Source organism: Crocuta crocuta, unplaced genomic scaffold (genome assembly GCF_008692635.1).
Source record: "Crocuta crocuta isolate KB4526 unplaced genomic scaffold, BGI_CrCroc_1.0 scaffold170, whole genome shotgun sequence".
Taxonomy (NCBI): domain Eukaryota; kingdom Metazoa; phylum Chordata; class Mammalia; order Carnivora; family Hyaenidae; genus Crocuta; species Crocuta crocuta.
Window position 1 is genome coordinate 3,388,258 of NW_027527853.1, and position 22,506 is coordinate 3,410,763.

The 22,506-nt window shown below is 36.3% G+C and overlaps 1 protein-coding gene and 1 non-coding gene across 7 annotated transcripts in view; both read right to left on the reverse strand.

The window, feature by feature from the left end:
- The window catches only part of ZNF518A (zinc finger protein 518A), a 58,404-nt gene that overhangs the window by 27,368 nt on the left and 8,530 nt on the right, over window positions 1-22,506 (reverse strand). For 3 of the 6 annotated variants that reach the window (XM_077779311.1, XM_077779319.1, XM_077779325.1), the window contains exons 3-6: window positions 12,360-12,510; window positions 9,112-9,161; window positions 8,466-8,589; window positions 1,728-8,316 (exon numbers count right to left, since the gene is read on the reverse strand). In XM_077779311.1, coding sequence (XP_077635437.1) covers window positions 3,737-8,194 — 4,458 coding nt within the window. In that variant the 5' untranslated portion in view covers window positions 8,195-8,316; window positions 8,466-8,589; window positions 9,112-9,161; window positions 12,360-12,510 and the 3' untranslated portion in view covers window positions 1,728-3,736. Of the gene's footprint in view, window positions 1-1,727; window positions 8,317-8,465; window positions 8,590-9,111; window positions 9,162-12,359; window positions 12,511-22,506 lie in introns of those variants that run through there. The other 3 variants (XR_013338835.1, XR_013338836.1, XM_077779333.1) reach the window with 3 other exon arrangements.
- On the reverse strand, window positions 10,017-10,119 carry LOC144245480 (U6 spliceosomal RNA). The gene has a single exon (XR_013339265.1). It is a non-coding gene; the product is annotated as a U6 spliceosomal RNA (small nuclear RNA).

Consider the following 22,506-nt stretch of genomic DNA (forward strand, 5'->3'; position numbering starts at 1 on the left):
CAGAAGACTCTAGATGCTAGCGAGGATGTGGAGAAACAGGCACCCTCCTACACTGTTGGTGGGAATGTAAACTGGCGCAGCCCCTCTGGAAAACAGTGTGGAGGTTCCTCAAAAAGTTAACAACAGAACTCCCCTATGACCCAGCAATAGCACTGCTAGGCATTTACCCAAGGGATACAGGAGTGCTGATGCATAGGGGCACATGTACCCCAATGTTCATAGCAGCACTCTCAACAATAGCCAAAACATGGAAAGAGCCTAAGTGTCCATCAATGGACGAATGGATCAAGAAGATGTGGTTTATCTATACGATGGAATACTACATGGCAATGAGAAACAATGAAATCTGGCCATGTGTAGCAACATGGATGGACCTTAAGGGTGTTATGCTGAGTGAAATAAGTCAGGCAGAGAAGGACAAATACCATGTTTGCAAGTATAGTAGGATTAGGAGGAACTTAACGGATGACCAAGGGGGAGAAAAAGGAGGGAAATAGTGGCAGAGGGGGAGAGAGGCAAACCATGAAAGACTCTTGAATACTGAGAACAAACTGAGGACGGATAGGTGTGGGGGGGAGGGGGGAGATGGGCACAGAGGAGGGCACTTGTGGGGATGAGCACTGGGTGTTATATGGAAACCACCTTGACAATAAACTATTTGTAAAAAATAATAATAATAAAATAAAAATCCCACTCTAAGATTTGAGAGAACTAAAGCAAGGGTTAGTAAACAGTTTGGCGGCCAGATTTAGCTCATGGCTCTTTAAGAAGTTATGACAGAGACTAAATGGACTACAAAGCAAGCCTAAGTTATTTGCTAGCTTAACTTACCCTTTACTGATCAACTTTGCTGACCCTGTAACAAAACCACATTTTTCATCTATATATATATATATTCACATTTCAATACACTGAGTGCTTAGTAAGATAGAAAGGTAAACTCTTTGAAAGTTAAACTATTTTTTCAATCGAATACCAGAAAGGCTCATTTCCATGGAGATGGACAAGTAGGAAAAAATGAAACAACTTCCTGACCAAGAAGTTGGACTGCAAAAATAAAACCCTTCCAGTTGTAGTCACAACCTCAAAGTACTGGATATTCCTATTTTAGGGAACAATCTTTAGTTCAGTTTCAGCCATGAGAAAAGAAAGGATGGAGGGTTTTGATTTGGACTTTCCACTCTGGCAATAGAGAGGTTCCAAGAAAGTGTGCCTTCTTCAGAATAACCTAACAAATCAGAAAAGGAGCTAACTAGAGTATCTGGGACATGAAGCTTTTTAAAATGACTTTTAAAACGTTAAGGCAAAAAGCATGTATCACAATATTAGATAGATTTTTACTGGCATGGCTATTCCAAAGTTTTTATAATTCTGCAAACACTGGCATGATAGTTGCTGCTCTCTGTTCTATTCATGGAAGGCAATGAGTTATAATACATCTACCCATAATAGCAGAGCATTTCAATTTTATTGCTGTTAGGGTACTAAAGAGCATAAGCCTCTTTATGATTTTTGCATTCAGCATATCTATAGTAACTTTATGGTAAATGTCACCCCCTTCTCAAACAAAATTTCAAAATTTCATCTATGATTCTGGGGGAAAAAATCCACACTTTATTTGACATAGTTCCCTAGCATATAAGGAAGCAAACCGTTTTGAAATAGAACTATCTCCCATTAGAATAAAATTCCCATTTGACTTCAGTACAGTAAAAAAAGTTACTGTGTAAACACAAACTTAAGATAAATTTAATTGAAGAAAATGCTCATTACAGAAATTAACAATGCTTATCATTCTTTAAACACCATATACATTATTAATATATACTGTATATTTCCAATCAACTCCATTCTGAGGCTCAATTTAAGAAACACAATTATAACAGGTTTATACAAAAAATACTTCACTAGGAAAGTAGACAAACTGCACAAAAAAAGTACATGTATAATGTGCATAGCAAGATAGCTTGAAGCATCTATGTATGGCTTTCTTTAAAATAAAACTTTTGGGGAAATGGGCCCATTTGGGACCTACTGTTACAGTTGACATATGTAAACTGTTTCACATCTTTTAGGCACTTGCTAACAATAGTGTTCAATCCCTGAAAAATGAATTTACCCAAAAAAAAAATTCTACATCTGAAATAAAAACCAAGAAAATAACATGGGTAAAGTCTTACATATTCCTTTTAAATTAAACAACCAGTTTTATTAGTGCATGCACAGAACTAAATGGAAAGAAAATAAACTTTTTATGTCAAAAATTTTCTGTGCAAAATTTACATAACAAACTGAAAGGTACAAAAATATGTACAGGTTTAAATTCTTTCTTATATACAGAAAAGAAGCCCTGAAATTTTCAGTCAATGAAAATGTTCTAACACTTGTAGTAACAATATAACAAAAAATTATACAGTAATTTAACACAAGAACTCCATTAGCCAATGATCCAATAAAACTTGATCCAAACTTACATGGTGAAGTTTCAGTCAATTATTCTGTTGTTGTCATGAAAATATCCACTTTAACACCCTACCTGCTGGGTACATCCCCTAGGAATCTGTCCTGAAATTTTATGCACTGTCACTGAATCCACTATTAATGCTTCTTAATTTCAACTGCCAACAAGCAGTAGATAATCTGCTTTGGGTTGTCAATCATACTGAAAAGGTGCTAATAACAAAAATGGTTTGTCTCAAAGTGTACATGTTCAGACACCTAGCAGTAATTAAATAGCAAAAATCTGATTTGCTTTGCTAATCTTGTTTGAAAATATGGTTTCTGTAGAATAATTTTTAATTTTCAAGAAAAGCCATTCCCTTGGAAGTGCTTCTATGGTCCACTTTTCAAATGGATGGCAACCAAGTCAAAAATGGGCCATTTGGTTTATGAGGGACAAACAATTTAAATCAAATAAGCATAGTTCTGTGCAAGAGAATCACTGGAGATTATCATTAAATTCAGAAAAATGTTCAAGTTCTTTCACTAGACTTCACACTAGACCAAGAGAGTTTAATTCTTCTTTTGAGGCTTCCCATCTACTGCAGTGCTTGACACAGCCATTTAGAAAAAGAAAATCACCTTGGGAGGGTATTCCAATCCTTGATGTGGGACACAGCATAAAAGAAAAAAAGATTTACTTGTCACAAACTCTTTTCAAGCATCAAGAGGTGTAACTGTAGTTAGCTACTCAAAGGAACCTAATACCCTTCAAATCAGCTCTATTTAGCAGATGTAAAGTTAAATTCTTTACTCAAGTTCTCTTAGTATATCTTCACAAATGACAAGGAACTCCTTCAGCTCCTTGGTAAAAGAGCTCTCTCCATCTTCAGAGGAGCTACACTTACCAGACTCCTAAGGCTGGTGGAAGAATAGAGGGAATGGAGTTGTCAGCTGTTACCCTCTACTAAGAGTCCCTAAATAACTAAATTGGGAAAACTGCTTTATCAAAATTTTCTTTAGCCCTAACTTCCCAAGAACACATTAAAAAAAAACAAAACTAAATCAAGGTACACCTGTGCTGTGATTAGTTTCTTTCAAAACTTATGTGTGCAGTGACAGCATTTGCAAATATCACACATAAAACTTTTTTAGTCTCCCATGGAAACATAGCCTACTTTCCAATGTCCAATTTTAGGTATACACTAAAGTAGAAAATGTCTGCCATAAGGTAATTTGTCCCACTGTTTTCTTCTAAGATGATTTTACTTCTCTTTTCCTTGGGAACTACAGTAAATTATTCTAACATATTCCAATCACGAGTAGCTTCCATTAAATGTCTCTGCCCATGACCAGCCCAAGCATCCTGATTGTCAAATACTCTACCACAAAACCAACAGTTAAATTTAGCTTTTGGAACATTTTCAGAGGTAGATTTCACGATCTGATAATTGTTTTTGCTTGTCTTTTTGAGTGTTAATTTTAGCACAAATCTTTCTTTCACAGAACTAACAGGTTTAAATGTTTTATGCCTCTTGGAAAAATCATCATAAATTGATTGTGAAGCGTTACCACAAACTGGTTTCAGTAAAGCATCAATAGTTCTTTTTGACAATGAAACCTTAAGCACACGGCCATTAAATTTAGCAATAGTTTTCATCACACTTACTACTTCTGGGGCATCTGCATCAGGATGATTCAAAACTACAACTGGCTGGTTCCTCCTAGGACATTTCACAAGCTGTTTGGAACTAAATGGGAAAAGCCGCAAAGTTCTGACTGCATCTTTTGAAAGCCTCGGTCTGCCAAATCCAAACGATTCACGGACAGCTTCAGGTTTTGCCTTTTCTTTACACTTTCTATGTAATGTTGCTTTTTTTCTTGGAGGTTCTTGGTAACTATCCCTACACTTTCGTTTACAGTTCCTGTTTCTAGGTACAAAGGCAGTTTCAGAATCTTTACTTCTTACATGAGTTTTTATTTTGGAAGTTTTTTTTCTATTGAAGCTTCTCTCAATTGTACAATTCGTTTTACACCTTAACACCCTGGTGTCTGAACGGTCAGTGAAACACACAGGTTCCTCAGAAGATTCTGGGCATGTCGCAGTAGAAGTTATCACAATTTCATTTGCTGGCATCATATCATCTAGTAAGAAGGGTAAGGCATCTCTAGAAGATTCTGGCTCTCTCTGCTCTCCTCCTGTAGTCTGATTAGATGATACCTTGTCTTTCTGCAATGAGGATGCAGAGTTGTTTACAGACAGATTGTTAGCAGCACTCACATTTAAAACAGGGTTAAAAATTTTCAGCAATATTTTTTGTGGTGTTCCTTCAGGTTTCTTTGGCTGTATGTTTTGATAATACATACTATTTTGGATTAATTTAGGCTTAAGCAGCTCAGTCTTATTTGGCATCACACATTTTAAAAAAACAGCTTGTTTGCCATCAGGCAAGAGGGTATAAAGAGGTGGTTTGGGAAAAATCTCGTTCTGCTGTTTTACTGATTCCAAGATATTCAGCTTGGTGCCCTGGTGCTCAGAAGCTACATTAGGAGTAGGAACAGCTTTCACTGAAGAACTTGCTGACGTCTTAATAACGTAAGGGCCTTTTAATGGCAAAGTATTTTCGGAGCTACTTTTCATGCTCAAACAACTGCCAATGCTGGAACAAAGTGCAGGTGTCAGACAATTACTGTTGGGTTCCACCTTTAAAAAAGGTGTTCTGCAAGGTTCCTTAGCTGTAGTTCCACAAGCCTGAGCGCTCTCAGTTTTGACAGCGGAAACACCTTCAAGTTTCCCATGATTAAACGTTAAAATCATCCCAGGTTTCTTGTTTAAAAGAAAAGAAGCAGGTACACCTTGTGTATTAACCAATGGAAGTGGTCTTCCTGAAACAACATGTAATCCAGGCTTGTTAGCAATGTGCAATGGTACAAAAACACCTTTTGGAGTCTGAACAAATATAGCTTTTCTTGGTTCTGAATTTAGAAGTGGACTCTGCCTATATAAAGAACCTAAATTTTGTGTAGTGGCTCGCAGTTTATCTTTTACGAGCTGCTGTGTTATTATTGCATCTGACTGAGTCTTAAGTAATGTGCCAATACCTGAAATTCTAGGTGTCTTTTCTGAATCTCTCACATCTTGTGATATTGACAGGTTTTGTTTTTCTTTTCCACTGCACTTTAAATTCAGATCATTTATAGGGACATTAATCCCTATACTACCAGACGGAATTGGGAAGATGCCTTGTACTTTGAAGTCTTTTGAAGATTCAACTATTTTGCCTTCTCCCTCAGGTCTCTGAAATGGTTGGTCACAATGAAGTGGGAGGACTTTATCTGGAGTCTTACTAGAGTCCTGTTTTACTTCAGATTTTGTTTTTAATCCATCCTGGAGTAACTGGTTTACTTCAGGTGGCAAAAATTCTGATGCCTGTTGGCTGTGGAGAGAGAAAACAGATGTGATCCTAGGCATCATAGGTGAGTCAACATTAGAAATGCCATCCCACTTAGATTTTTCAGTCATGTTCTCTAAATTTTGATTTTCATTGGAGTATACGTTCTGTCCATCAATGTTTTGTCCTTTTTCTAACACACATTGTTCTTCAATTTCAGCTTGCATTTTTAAAGTTCCATCTTTACTATTTAAAAGGCTTATAGATGCTAACATGCTATCTGGATTTGAGCTCTCCTTCCTCACCAGTGATAAAACTGATTCACTTATTGGCTGTTGGACAACTGTCTTGCTTGATGAAGGTTCCTTCTGAGGGTTTTCACACATTGCTGTTCCTGAAAACCTACGACGTTTATTAGGATTATTTACTTTTGAGTAATTATGAAAGGGTAATGATCCTTGGTTGGAAGATTCAACAGGTAACTCAGAGCTGACATAATTAATGCAATAGTTATGCATATCTCCACTGCCATGTGCATTTTGTTTGGTAGTAGAGTTGACTGTATCTGGACTTTTAATGGTAGCACCTGATATCTCAGGGTGACTCTGAGGAATATAACTTCCCCATAGATCAATATTATCTTTTGTTTCAACTTTTGTGGTCAAATTCACTGATGCTGTAACCAATTCTGATGCTGACAAAGACGACACACCTTTTTCATCATCCACCATTTGAAGCATATTACCTGTTTGAGACACCAAAGCCATTTCTTTTTCTGATGTTACTTTCCCTGAAAGTATAGGAGATGAGCACGAAAACGGAGTAGCTGCTTTCATATAAATGGTGTCATTTAACTCAGTCGTTACTCCTGCTAAAAATCCAGTAGTGTCCAGAGTCTGGGGCTGCAAACTGGCAGTACCATCCTTTGTAGCATCTGACTGTGAGCCAGGTGAATATAAATTTTGTTTATTGGTAGGCAACAATTTTATTACAATATGTTGTTTTCCATCCACCATCTTAAAACCCATAAAATCAGCACTATAGTTAGCAGGAATTGTTATTCTATTATTTTTCACCATTAACACTGTAGGTCCTTGTACAGCAGTCTTTAAGAAACCTAGAGTAGAATTTGATCCCTCTTCAGCTCTATTACATTGCCCAGTGGACAGAAGAGTTGGCTTCTCTGACTCTAACTCAGCAGGTTTATCATTATTCGCACAGTGTGGTCTTTCATCCTTTTCTTCATTTAAATGCTCTTGAACAAGATGGCTCTGGTCTTCAGATTTAGCTTGTGTTCTGTTCAGTTTTTTTAGCATTTGAGGGTTTTTTTCTATACTTCTGTCGCTTCCATTGTTGATCTTCTTGCGTTTCCAGAATGTCTTCCTTGATGCATCTATTCGGTATCTTTTCAGTATCAGCTTAAGTCCTGCTGAAGTCTTTGTCATCCTTTTATCATATTTGTCTTTTTCCAGTTTTTCTTTCGCATATAAGTGTTCTTTGTGCAAAGTTATAACATGTCTCACGAGGTGCTCTCTCTTAGTGGCACCATAGCTACAATATTGACAAGTGAAGGGAAATGTACCAGAATGAACGTGAAGGTGCTTCTGAAGCTCTCCTTTGGTAAAACATATATGATGGCATTTACCACATTTATAATGGATTTCATTATGTCTATGAATGTGCTGAACAAATGTGCCAACATCCTGGGTGGAGAATTTGCACTTTTCACACTGAAAATGACCATTAACACAATGTGTGGATGTAAAATGCTTTGTCAAGTCTAATAAAGTATACACACTCTCATTGTTACAAATGTCACATTTTACTAAAGTGCTTCTGTGTGTCCGTCTGTGTTGTTTAAATATCTGGAAGTCATTTGCTGAAAAACTGCACATTTCACAAGGATATGAAGGTAATTCACCATGGTGCCACATCTGAAAGTGTTTCTGCAAATCATTTGGGCTATATCGAGTGCTATCTCGGCATTTTAAACAGTTGAAATTGAGTATTTTTGCTGACATTTTTAAACCTTCTTCTTCAATTCTCTCAGACTTATGGAGCAGCATACACTCTTCTACACAACTTATACTCCTTATACTGATAGATTTTCTTGCAGTCTGTGGTTGACGCTGAAATAACTTTCTGTATTTGTCAACTTCATGTTTCAAAAAGACTTCATTTGGGATATTTATCTTCGGCAAATCGATTTTCACATTTTTTAGTTCATAATGAAAACTACTTTCTGAAATTTTTGGCCTAAGCATTGATCTGATAGTATCAACTATCTCATTTTTCACATCATAATCTTTTCTTAAAATAGTTTGTTTTTCATCAAAAAATAACTGTTTCTGTTCAGATGGCATGATTTAACAAAAACCCCAATTTCTGTTTTCTCTAAACACTGAAGCTACTTGTAATTTAAACAGGAAACAATACTGTGGCGAGACATCTTCAAAACACGAGGATTTTTCCCACATTAACTCACCTGAAATCAAACAGAGAATTGAATTTTCATCACATTAGCATCAGTAAATTTCATTAATTTTAAAGTTCATTTTGATATAAAATGGCAATGCTGATCAAACACATTAAAAAAAAGAGATAGAAGACTGGAGTACTATCATGACAGCTTACCAAAAAGTAAGATTTGGAAGTAGAGACGGTGCTAACCAGGAAGTCAGCAGCTACACACTATACCTGCAGCTGCTCTGTGGGGCACCAGGCAAGCTTCAACTTCTATGCACCTCAGTTTTGTAATCTAAAGAAAACCACAACTGGATAAGCATCTTTAAGCTCTAAGATTGTTATATGAAATTGACATTACAATCTTTAAACAGGATTTTAAAAATCTTAATGAGAGCCATGAAAATTTAAGTTCCCATTATACACATGTACTATTAACTTTCTCACTTCCTTAGCTGACCCTATAGCTACCACCCTGGGAGATATTCAACATACTTCCTTCCAGATTTCCTATTTCCTACATGCCTCAGGGATAACTTATGTTTAAAATAAATTTCATTTATCTAACAACAACAACAACAAAAAGACATTACGTGCTCTTTCAAGTTATTACTACTAAATGGTAAAGAATAATAAAAGGAAATTAAAAGGGGTAGCACATTTTGCTGGGGTACGACTAAAGTCTATCTACTACCTTTTTGTTTCCTGACCACCTTGGCTCTTTGTCCCTAGAACCCAGGTAGATGGCAGCAAGGAAAGCCCCTGGCATACGAAAATGCACCCATTACTACCTGCCTCCATTAATTCCAACACTTACTGGTTTGTGTTACTCTAGACAAGTCTCAATCTCTGTCTTCGTTTCTTCATCTATAAAGTGAAAAAAAAAAATTAGTTACTTCACCTTTCACAGGGTTGTTGTAAAGATTAAATAAGAAAATATATGTAACAGTATCCTATAAAGTGCTATACAAATTGTAGCTATCATTACTGTGATTACCATGGAATGACACATTATGAGTCAAACTGCAAAGGTATAAAAAATAGTAAAGTAATAAGACATGATAATATATTGCTGAGATTGGATGGAATCTGAATACTGAAGGTTCAGTAAAATATCAAAATGTATATTAGAAAAATTGTATTTTCTTACTTTTGTGATCTTATATATTATGAATAATAGAGAAGATTAGATAAGCTAAAGAAAATAAAGTATAAATCACACTGAGTTTCACCCATAATGTCTATTAAAGGTCTCAGCTTTAAATTTCAATTCATTTAGGGGCACCTGGCTGGTTTAGTTGCAAGAGCATTCAACTCTTGATCTCGAGGTTGTGAGTTCAAGCCTCATGTTGGACAAAGAGATCAAATAAATGAAAACATAAAAAAATGTTTTCAATTAATCTAAGTAACAAGAAACATTACTATTTCAGAAGTCCTTTATTAAGAAAACATAAATAAAAGTTAAATTACTTTACATATTAAGAGACTCTTTTAATATTTCTCACTTAATTTTGGTTGGGTCTAAAAAGTACATTCTTTAATAATCTCCAAATATATAAATACTAAACTGATAATAAATTCATGAACAGGATACCAATTTACTGAATTTTTTTTAATAGTGAAAAATCATAATTTCATTATTCAGTACCACATGCTGTCTTCTGACTCGTATCATTTCCTTGGAGTTAATCTGCATTGGTTGGTAGGACACTTAGGAATGCACAAACTACGGAATGCTTCATGACTCTGTGTATCATCCTTGTGCACGGACCACACTGATCTTCTCTGTTTTGTTCCAATTTTAGTGTGAGTGCTGCCAAAGCACACACTGGTTTCCTAAATGTGTTTACATACTGTGTCTAACTCAGTAAATTATTAAAATTTTTGCTAAAAACTTACTATATTATTTAAAGCTCAATGTAAAAACTTTTCCTTCAAAAATAAGAAAAACTAATAAATGGCCAGAAGAAAGTTAATAACACCTGGTGGATATTCTATACCAACTGAGACTTCCTACAGAGTCACAGTCTCAACAGTGACCAGCATTATAATCACCCATGGAGTTTTCACCATACTAGAATCTGAGGGTGAGATTCAAACATGTGCAACTTTCAAGAACACCTTTATGAGCGCCTGGGTGGCCGACTTCAGCTCAGGTTATGATCTCACGGTTCATGGGTTTGAGCCCCGTAATGGGCTCTGGGCTGACAGCTAGCTCAGAGCCTGGAGCCTGTTTCAGATTCTGTGTCTCCCTCTTTCTCTGACCCTCCCCTTCTCACGCTGTCTTTCTCTCTCTCTCTCTCTCTCAAAAATAAATAAAAAACGCTTTAAAAAAATAAGAACACCTATAATAATTCTTCTCCATTTGCCTAAATACCATATTATGGTCACTCTGGATTATCCATACTCAAGCCTTTCTATTATAAATATAATCAAGGAGACTATATCGTGGGTTTTATTACAAAAGGCAAATTGTTTCTTGCAGTAATAAGTACGTGCATCCAAAATTATATATGTAATGCTAAAAATTGATAATATTTCTAAATATCATCAATTATATTTCAAAATATCTACACAACTTAAAATTTTTCTTATAACACATACCCCAGACTGTGACCAGTTTAAAAATAAAATTTTAAATAACTCAATCAACCAACACTTACTAAAAATACCAACTACGATTGTGAGGCATTTTGATGGGTGCTGTGGAAAGATTCAAAAACATGGTCCCTACCCTACTACAGCTTACAATCTGAAGGAAGAGGCAAGACATATACATTAATACACTGCTTGTTCAGAGTTGACCATTCAGCAACCTCATCGGTCCAGGACACAAAGAAAAGGAAACAATTAAGTGGTATACATGGCAGCCAAAATAGAGTTCACAAAGTTCATCCATTAAAGTGCATGTCCTTTCCTCACAGGCAAAATGTTAATAAAAGGGACCATCTTATTAAGAAATCCACTTAACGGGGCCCCTGGGTGGCTCATTCAGTTAAGCATCCGACTTCAGCTCAGGTCACAATCTCACGGTTCATGGGTTCGAGCCCCATGTCGGGCTCTGTACTGCCAGCTTGGAGCCTGAGGCCTACTTCGGATTCTGTATCTCCCTCTCTCTCTGCCCTTCCCCCACTCATGCTCTGTCTCTCTCTCTCTCTCAAAAATTAAATAAAACATTTTAAAAAATTAGAAAAAAAAAAAAAAAAGAAATCCACTTAGCTTTTACTGAAGTTTAGTAACTGTTAAGTAATTAATACTAAATATCAATATTTTTTATATTTAACGTATGGCATATATAAAAGTGTACTAGGGGAGTTTGTATATTTTAGGTAATTTGGGATTTTTCACCTTTGAATTTGAAATGCAGAAAATCTATTTGTCTTCAACTATGTTCAACCTAAGTATGTGGAAGCAATCAAAGATGGCACCTGGTAGCAAATTACAATATGGTTACCACTTATTGGCGAAAACGTATTGTGTGTTGGGAACATCTCAGATAACATAAAAAAAAGAATGAGGAATTTTATTATCATTTTAATCTTCCAACCTACTAGTTAATGCTCTTTTCATTACAGTTCAAGCTTTACCTTACCAACAAAGATTACTGATTTTAAATTTCCCCTTTAAACTACTGTCCTCTCTCTACATATTAATACCTCATAAGACTTAGCCAACATCCCATCAAGCCTTGAAATAATACTATTTGCATAAAGTGTGCCTGGCCCTTTCAAGTAACCTGGAGAGTTTCCTGTATCAGGGTGGCAACTTATGCCATTTGATTTCCTTCTTCCAATTGCTCACTAGAACACAAACTGAAAAATATAATAAAGAAAGTCCTACAAAATGACAAGAAACTAGAAAAACATTCCATACACATACTGCAAGGTGTTTGCTAAGATAGAGTCCAGAGAGGAGAGTGAAACAAATGTTAATTCACTGCCAACCACCACTCTCAAAGAGGAATTTCACTAGGGGACATGCATTTAACGAACATATAATAAGCATCTACTATGTCCTAAGTAGGAAAGTAAAGGAGAGAATTCTGCCTACTCCTTCCCTACATACCTTGGGATTCGAAGAAGTGAGAACTTGAGAGGAAGATCATGTGGTACCCTTTGGGGAGACAGAAAGCTCAGGCTGAGGTATGGGAAGGAAGAGAATGAATCCGGAGTTTTGAGCGGAGTCCAGGGGCCGAGTTGGGAGTTGCTAGCACCAGCTGTTGGGAAAGTTATAAAGAGAAAATTATTTCTGAACAAAGATAAATCTTCCTCTATCCATGCCTAGCTTTCTCTGTTTAACAGTTCTGTCCTTTATTCACATAAGTAAATTATCTCTAAGCTGTCAGGAAAAAAATTCATTAACTTTCCACCTCCTTACAACTAAAAAAACTGAAAAAAAATTGGTTCATTCCTAAAGAATTCATCTCTGGGCACTTGGGTGCTTAAGGTGGGTACGCATCTGACTCTTGATTTCAGCTCAGGTCATGGTCCCAGGGTTGTGGGATCAGGCCCCGCGTCAAGCTCTACACTGAGTGTGGAGCCTGCTTAAGGTTCTCTCTCTCTCAAAAAAATGGGGACTAGGCACAAACATCACTATGCAGCAGCTCAAAATAGAGAAAATAATCTGAACACTGAGAAACCCTTCCTCATTCCCCCATTTAGCAATGAAAAATAGTAACTACATGAAAGCCACTACTTCAGGAAAAAGGAGAAGGCTTAAAGAGGAAGAATCAAGTGGCAATTAGCAATTTTAGTAAGACTTGAAATAATATACCAAAAAAAGAAAACTAAGAACATACTGTCATAAAAGAGAGAACATAGTAGTATATAGGAGAGAAATAATTTTGAAAACAAGAAAATAATTTTTTGAGTTTTTGGGTTTTTTTTTTAAAGGCCTGAATTTTCAAAATCAAAGGTTCCTCAAATGCCAAAGATTATCAGTGAGAAGAGAATATAAAACTCAATGAGGGAAAAGCACAATTTTAGATGTGCAAAATTATTTAGAGAATATACTACATATGTACTCTTTCTGGAATGAAGTTTCAAGTAAATACTTCAACAAAATCAAATTTCAACCAGAAAAAAAGGACTAAAAAAAAGAAATAATGTGTTATAGAAGAAATATCTGTCAACAACAAAATCTACAAAATAGAAATAAAAGTAAGTATTTTGTTAATATAGTTAAGTAAAGCAAAAAAGACCGGAGGAGGAGAACATTTATAACATGACAAATATTTAAGGAGTCCTTAAAGAAAAATTAATAGGAAACTGGAGACATGATGATAGCAACAAATTCCTAGATGCTGGAAAGCAGAAAAATTAGTAAATGATCCTGCAGACCCAAGAAAACTGAATCTGAGATAGATCGTGAGGAAAGCTAAGAACTAACCTATTTTACACTCTGAATCTTTGAAAGGCTTAGGAACTGGCAGTACCAAGTAACTATGAAATGGGTAGAGGGAGGAGAAAACTACAATGAACAGAAATGTGGAGAAAGCTGCTTGAGTCCTGGTTAGATGCCAAGATTCCCTTTCTCACTCCAGGCTAGGTAACTGCTATTCCCCACCACAGCAGCAGTTTACTCTCTACAAAACGTAAACACAATCTCTTAAATAGGGAACATCAGACACAGGTAAGAGAGTGGGTACCATTCCAAAAGCAATGACCATATATGGATGAGATACAAACCCCACCCCATGCAAACCTCAGCCACATTTTCCTCCTTCTACATTGGCCGCTAGGCTAAAATAAAATTGTGCTATTAAAAAGATGGTCTATGAAACACCTGTCACTAGTCCATGATGACATATGTATGGAAACTGAGAGTAAACATTTAGAAACTACTGTAGCAACTTTACAGAGTTAGGTTCATATCTATTGAATCTAAAATTTGGACTTGTATTTTGTACGTCTTCATTTTTAAAATTTCATCTTCTATTAACAGAGTCACTATGATATACTAATGATACAATCTTTACAAAGAACAGTTTGCTATGTATATATTAATTCACAATTATTATAAACATAATAATTCAGTTATATTACATATATAGTTATATACACAATAGTATATATATTTAACATACAAGAAAATATAAATCTATACGCAACTGGAAAGAAAGTATAGAACTACTGATTCACTTCTGGAAATGTACCTTTAAAGGTAATAATCATGTTCACTGCAGCATCACTTACAAAATCACAAAATCAAAAATAACAAAATGTCCACCAGTAAATAAATTATGGTATTTTCACAGGGTGCCCAGGTGGCTCGGTTGGTTAAGTGTCCAATTCTTGATTTTGGCTCAGGTCACGATCTCATGGCTTGTGGGATCAAGCCCCACATCAGGCTCTGTGCTGACGGCGTGGAGCCTGCTTGGGATTCTCTCTCCCTCTCTCTGTCCCTCCCCGAGTTGTGTGTGTACATATGCTCTCTCAAAATAAATAAGCTTAAAAAAAGATTATAAATATAATAAATCATAATATTTTCATTCAATGGAATATTATTCAATTCTAAAAACAATATTGTAAACCTACAATTATTAATAGGAAGAGATCAAAGATGCATTCAATAAAAAAAAGAAAAACAATAGACATATTGGGATTTAATTTGTTCAAAAATTGATACGTATATACAGAACAGACATGGACCCACACAAACTCATAGTAAAAAAGTCAAGAATACACACATAAGGGGCGCCTGGGTGGCTCAGTCATTTGGACGGCCGACTTCAGCTCAGGTCATGATCTCACGGTTCGTGGGTTCAAGTCCTGTGTCAGGCTTTGGGCTGACAGCTAGCTCAGAGCCTGGAGCCTGTTCGGATTCTGTGTCTCCCTCTCTCTCTGACCCTCCCATGCTCGCACTGTCTCTCTCTCTCTCTCTCAGAAATAAATAAGAAACATTAGAAAAAAAAAAAAGAATACACACATAAAAATGTTTATAGTGATTACCAGTCATCCTTAAGTCACTGTTTCTTTTTATTTATTTTTTTTATTTCTAGGAGAGAGAGAGAGAAAGACAGCATGAGCGGGGGAGGGTCAGAGACAGAGGGAGATACAGACTCTGAAATAGGCTCCAGGCTCTGAGCTGGCAGTCAGCACAGAGCCCGACGCGGGGCTCGAACCCACGAACCGTGAGATCATGACCTAAGCAAAAGTCAGACGCTTATCCAAGTAAGCCACCCAGGCGCCCCCTTAAGTCACTGTTTCTTAAAATGTCGTCCTTGGATCACTGTGGCCTCCACACTGGCAAACTTCCGTATGACAGCACAAGCAAACAGCTTACATTTAGATGTAAAGAAAATGGCCTCTTTGCTTCTAGACCACACTGTTATGAAACGTTATCAAAAAGTAGCATGAAGCCACGAAACTTTTGAAATTCTCAAAGCAAGTGATTCTGCAGTAAACCAACTGAGTTTTTTCTGAACAAACCTGATGCCAGCACAAAATTGAGGAATATGGACAGTAAAGGGTGGACATCAAAACAAAATAGGTATCATTCAACACCATACTCCTCACATCAGTACACAAGTACCGACTCACACCTCTACAGAAAAGACTGTAGAATAGTCATAAAGTTAGAGGCGAACATAATGCTCAAGAAATAAAAAACTATGCTATTAGAGGTCACTCAGGGTATATAAATTCATGCTATCGAAGTAATTTTTTGCTTATTTAACAGTTAATTTGTGAGCCATGTTACCTAAAGAAGTAAGTAAAAAAGCCGGCACTACCAGATTAACAGTTATTAATGCAGTGTTGTTATACAAATTAAAAGTTTTATGTATTGTATATAGAAAACAAATGGTGATCAACTAATATGCTTCCTGACCTCAGTACACTATTAAAAAAAAAAAAGACAAAAAAAAAACAAATTCAAACATTTTAAAAAGAAAAAAATAAATAGGAAAAATTATAATGATCTAAATTTGACTTTTTTTCTATACAGGTATCGCCTGCTTTTTGAAAGTTCACTTTTCAGAAGTGTGCATTATGCCACTTCACTTACAAGACCTACGTTAGTACGTTTTTGCTAACCAAGACATCCAAAGAGGATTTCTGGTTTTACAAAACAAGGTGAAGAGCAGAAACAGTGTTCGGCCTTAGTTCTGCAGCAATCTCTTACAGAGGCAGCACACACCCCAGCAGTGAGTGGACCACCAAACAAGCTCCTTCCCCAGGAACTACAATTCAACATGTCAGCACCAAGTGGCCACAGCTTTGAACTGTGTCCTGAGTATCTGTGCTTTTATCTCAATTATTCTGTGCCTCCACCAACAAGATATGCCCTAAGATATCAGAAAAGCCTAAGACTAAGGCTATTCTTTGGGTCTGAGAACACTGAAGCTTTTCCACATAAATGAATGGCACAGGAACACACTTTTTTCAGACAGTGAAGGAAACCTGTAAACTATACAATGAAATGAACAGGCAGTATAATGTTGAACTGTTTTTACATTAGTTAGGCAAATTATTCTTTAATAAAGTACTGTCTTTGATCTGTCAAAATTTTATTCAGAATTTTCTTTTCTGCTATCTTTAATAGTTTTGATGCTGGCATTATGGAGAATATGTAAAATCTCCTCTGAGATTACTTCACTAAACATGAAAACTGCCTACTCCTTGAAATTACATGACTGCACCAAAAATACCACATGGGCCTGGTACCTCTTTAGATCTTAGGTCTTCTAATCTTTGCAAGCTCTTCTACAGTTTCTGGGCTCTTCAGGGTTTCCACTGCTTGTGTCACTTTAGGCAATTTATATTTTCCTTGAAAATAATAAACTTCCTACACATTATCTAAGTATACTCCCATAAACTTCACTTTTAACAATCTATCCTACATAAATAAAAGTACAACATATATATCAGTATCACTTAAATGTTCATTTGTAGGAAAATGATTAATTATGGAATATCCATCCACATGAAAACATTATAAACAAAAAGGTTTATGTACTGAATTGATTTCATTGTGATTTTTTTTTCATTTTTAAAAAAGGAAGTTGCAGATGAAGGCATATAGTATATTTTTAAATTAGGAGGAAAGATCCCCATTTTCATGTCAGGAGGAAAGATAGTATGAGGGTATGTTTGTATAAGCATAGACAATCTATAGAAAGATACCTCCCAAACTACTGACAACAGGTTAATTTCTTTTAGGGAATGACAGCATGGCATAGGAAAAGGCAGATCTACCCAAACAGCAAGGAGAGAATCATCAGCTTTCATAAGTACTCCTGAGTGAAACCAAGAGAGCAATGTTACTACCACAAGTCTTTACTGCAGCCTGCATCTATTCCTGCCCTTGAATTCTAGGAAATCTTGTATCCTTCAAATAATTCTTCCTTTTCAGCTTACCTTAGTTTTATTACTTGTAACTAAAGACTCTTAAGGCATTAAGTTGATAGATCAATGTTGACTGCATTTAATTCACAGAAAGGTAGGTTTTGTAAAGATCCTTTAAAGAGGAAAGGACTTAAACTTGCAAGAAAGGAGCAAAGGCTATCCAGACCAGAAAAATGGAGTAGCACTGAAAGTAAAGCGTTTTTCTCTCATGGCACTGCAGGATCTAGATCACAGGAAAAATGTATAATAGGGAGGTTAAGTGAGAACAGACTACAGAGGACAGATCTGAACTTGAAATGAAAGGTAACCAAGAGCTATGGCTAGCCCATGAGCAGAGAGAAGTTATAAAAGCACTATTTTAGAAATATTATTAGAATGCTACTAGAAAGCAAGATGTACTGGAGACAGTAAAAATAGAAGCTGGAAAATTAGAGGACTAAGAGACAATCCACATAAAGAGTAAGAAACCAGAGAACTAGCAATGTTAGCATAGGTTAAGAATCACACAGAGATATTTATAAAAAGATGATTCCCAAAGTAAAATGCCAAAGATAAAGAACATCTGAATAGAGTAAATCAAAAAGCATCATTCTTAAGAGCTTTGTTTGCTGTCTACGACAGATTAAAAAGCAAAGACATTTTACAGTCTTTGGCTTTATTGAAATGGTATAAAAAGGAAGAATCTGTATGCTCTTCATTACATTCAAGTTGCTTAAACAGCAAACAAAGAACTAAAAAATTCTGATTTTAGCTTTGCCCCATTTGTAACTTAACATATAACTGTAACCAGCTTGTCATATTACACAAATAGAAAAACTAATATAATTAGTCATTATTTTGTTTAATAATTTCATTCCCTGAGTCATCAAATTTTTTCTACAGAGATAACTGAATTCAAAACAGTCAAATGAATATATAACAAGAGGTAAAACAAAAGCATCATGCATCAGCAGACCTTACTGAAAAAATGTAAAGTTCAGCCTAAAAGGGATCTAGAAGAAAATACAAAAAGAACCCTAAAACTTATTTTCAAAGCAGAACCATAGAGTGCCTCAAAATAATAATCTACTCATGACTTGAAACATACATTTTGGGCTTACTTTTTTTGTAGCTGTTTTAAGTTTTTAAAAGGTTTACCTACAGGGCTAATACCTATCATATTTTAAACAAGTGAAAGAATAAATTCTGTAGAATATATATGGTACACATATACACACATAATAAAAGCCAGCTCCTTCCAAATCATTGTGGCCTAATAAACAACTTAAAAAGAGATGAAAAATGAAGAGTTAAATATGCAAATGTAATGAAGTACAGATTTAGAAATGTTCAAAATGCTAATATACAGGTGAGCCATGTACCACTCAGGCAGGCTAGTGACACTGAAACAATTATGAAGGAGTGCAAAATGGAAAAATTAAAATACAGAAGCAGTTCAAGTTAATCTTTATTTTTAAAGCTTATTTATTTATTTTGAGAGAGAGAGAGACAGAGAGTGTGAGCAGGGGACGGGTAGACAGTGGGGGGAGAGAGAATCCCAAGCAGGCTCCACACTGTCAGTGCATTCCACAAACCTCAAGTTCATGACCTGAGCTGAAATCAAGAGTGGACACTCAACTGACTGAGCCACCAAGCGCCCCTTAATCTTATTTCTTATTACTGACAAGATGACTGCTTGTTATATATGATGTACAGTGCCAAATATCTAAGATGCTATCCACACCCTACACATACACTTTTATTTATCTTTGTTCATCCTGCTTCCTCTCATTAGGCTTGTCATCCCCTTCTCACTACCTTCATTCCATACTAGTCAAACTTCCGTTCTAATTCTACCTCCTACAGGCACATGAAACCTTCTGCAATACACACTAATCTCTCCCTTCTCTGAATATCCCTTTAAATGACAGCCATTGCTCACCACTTCATTTGCAGTGGTGAGCTTTATAGTTACATCATTTCATTTTTTAAGTTTTACCTCCCTTAAAGAAAAGTTCTATTTTATATTTTTCATTTATCCCTCACAAAAATCAAGGCAACTGGTATACAGGGTCCTAACACACTCACTTATTCTTTTATTTGCAACCCAAATATCTGACTTCCTGGGATTTCAGATTAAATTACTTTGTAGCAAATAGCAAATGCTACAGATCATGTAAACTTTTTTGCTGCAACAGAATTTGATTTAAAACACACACGGGCACACGCACTCTCTTTCTCTCATATGGTCAGAAATCACATTTTCTGTATGTAGGATTTGGGAGGAAAATCAGAAGTAATGTATCTAAAGTGAAATAAAGACCACTGAATTTAATATGGGAAGGAGAAAGATTATTTCATGTCTCGTCTTTTCTTCACTGTCATTTTGTTGTGGCAGTGATTTAGAGTAGGCAGATTTTACTTAAGATTTTGGAACACATGGTGGGGGGGATCAAAAGATTTATGGCTATTTGATTGGGAGAACACATATCAACATGTAATCCATTTCCCCTCGGCTTCCCCAAATAATATAAACTAAATTTTTCTCTGGTATATAAAGCCCCTATCTCGAGGACAGAAACCAATTCCACTTCCCAGGCTTCCCCACCATAGTAACATGGCACTGCAATCCCTCCATCCAGTTACTCATCCAAGAAATGAAGGAATCATTCTGCACCTTTTTTCCCTTACTCCCGCACTAATCCATAAGCAAGTCCTGTCAATTCTATCTCCAAAATACATCTTGAATTCTCTCCACCGCCACCACCATCTTCTCAGTCCACTGCCATCTATAACTTGGATTAAAATAACCTAACTGGCATTCATGCTTCTCTCTTGCCCACCACCTTCCCCTGAATCCATTCGCCACACAGGAGCAAACGTGATCTTAATATAAAATAGATCACAATGCTCCCTGCTTTAAAATCTACAGTGGTTTCCCAAAGCACTTAAAATAAAATTTCATCTCAGTCAAGGCTTACAAGAAGCAGTGACATCTGGTCCTGAACCTCTCTCCTAAACTTCACCTCATACCAATTTCCTCAACTTTAAATGTACTCCAGCAAGCTACGACAGTCTCTCAGTTCCTCAAATACTCCTTTTCTATCTCAGGCCTTTGCACCTCCTGTTCCCTACTTGAATTCAATTGGTCTTTTTCATATTCTTCAAATGGCTAAATCTTTCTCATCTTTTAGGTCTCAGCTCAGATGTCATCACCTCAAGAAAGGTCTCTCCAACGTTTAAAGGTTCTCAACCAGAAAAAAAATATTCTCTATTTAAATCCCTTGTATTTCTTTCTTATAACACTTTTGTTCTACAGCAATATTTTATATATTTGGCAATTTATTTTTTATCTGTCTCTACCACTGAAATAAAAACTGCATAAGCATAAGAAACACATCTGTCATGTTTTTTGCTATATCACCAGCATCTGGCATAGTGCTCAGCATGAAGCTAGAACCAAATCTGTGCCAGTCTTTGTTCTAAGTATTGAGAATACACCATTAGACAAAACAGACAAAAATCCCTCCCCTCATGGACATAACACTCTACTAGCTCTTTAGATAATAAACAAGATTAAGTAAATTATCTGACATATTCAAAGGTGACAAATACTGTGGAGAAAAACAGATTGGAGAAAAATAGGCAGAACCAGAGTTGCAATTTTATTTTTTTTTAAATTATGTTTATTTTTGAGAAAAAGACAAGAATGTGAGCTGGGGAAAGGCAGAGAGAGAGGGAAACACAGAATACAAAGCAAGCTTCAGGCTCTGAGCACGCTGAGCTGTCAGCACACAGCCTGATAGAGGGCTCGAGCTCATGAACCACAAGATCATGACCTGAGCTGAAGTTGGACGCTTAACTGACTGAGCCACCCAGGTGCCCCGAAAGTTACAATTTTAAACATGAAGTCAGGTATCCCTCATTTGAAAAAGTCTTATTTAAGCCAAGATCTTAAGAAGTTGAGGCAGAAAGCATTCCAAGAAAAGAAATCCTAAGTACTAACACCTTGAGTGTGGATTATGCCTAACATGTTCAGAGAAGAGCAAGGTCAGTAGGCCTGGAACAAGAAAACAGCAAAGGGAAAGAAAGCAGTATGAGGTCAAAGTAATGAGAGAACTGAAACAAGGCCTGAGGGAACACTACAAGGACTTTGGTTTTTACTATAAACAAGATGAGAAGCTACTGGAACATTTGGGGTAAAGAAGTAATGTAAGCTGAATTATTTTTTAGTGATCACTTTGGCTACAATGTTAAGAACAAAGTATTTGGGAAGGAAATAAGAGTGAAGGCAAGAAGACCAGTTTGGAGATAATTGTACTCCAACTGCCAGGTGAGAGATGATGGCGGCTTGGAGGAGACAATGCGATATGGTTAGACCGTGGATATGCTGTGAAGATAGAGCCAAAGGATATGCTGGCAGACTCCATTTACACTGTGAGAGAAAGGGACGTGTCAAGGATAACTCTTATAGTTCCAACCTCAACAAATGAAGAAATGAATTGAGAGAAGTCCAAGGCCTGAGCCTCGAGATGCTACAACATTTAGAGGAAAAAGAGGAGAAGGAATCAGCTGGTAAAGATGAAAGGAATGACCAGTGAGGTAAGTTAGGAGAGTGGTGTCCTGAAAGCAAAATGAAGAAAGTGTTCCCAGGATCAGGTATTGATCAACTCTCTCAAGTAAGATGACCACTGGACCTAATGTCAAGACCACTGGTAACATGGATTAGAACAGTTTCAGTATATAGTAGAACTGACTAGCATGGACTTAGGAGAAAATGGGAGGGAGAAAAGTGAAGATATAGATGGAGTACAGACAACTCTTTTTTTTAAATGTTTGTTTATTTTGACAGAAAGAGAGCATGCGCAAGCAGGGGAGGGGCAGAG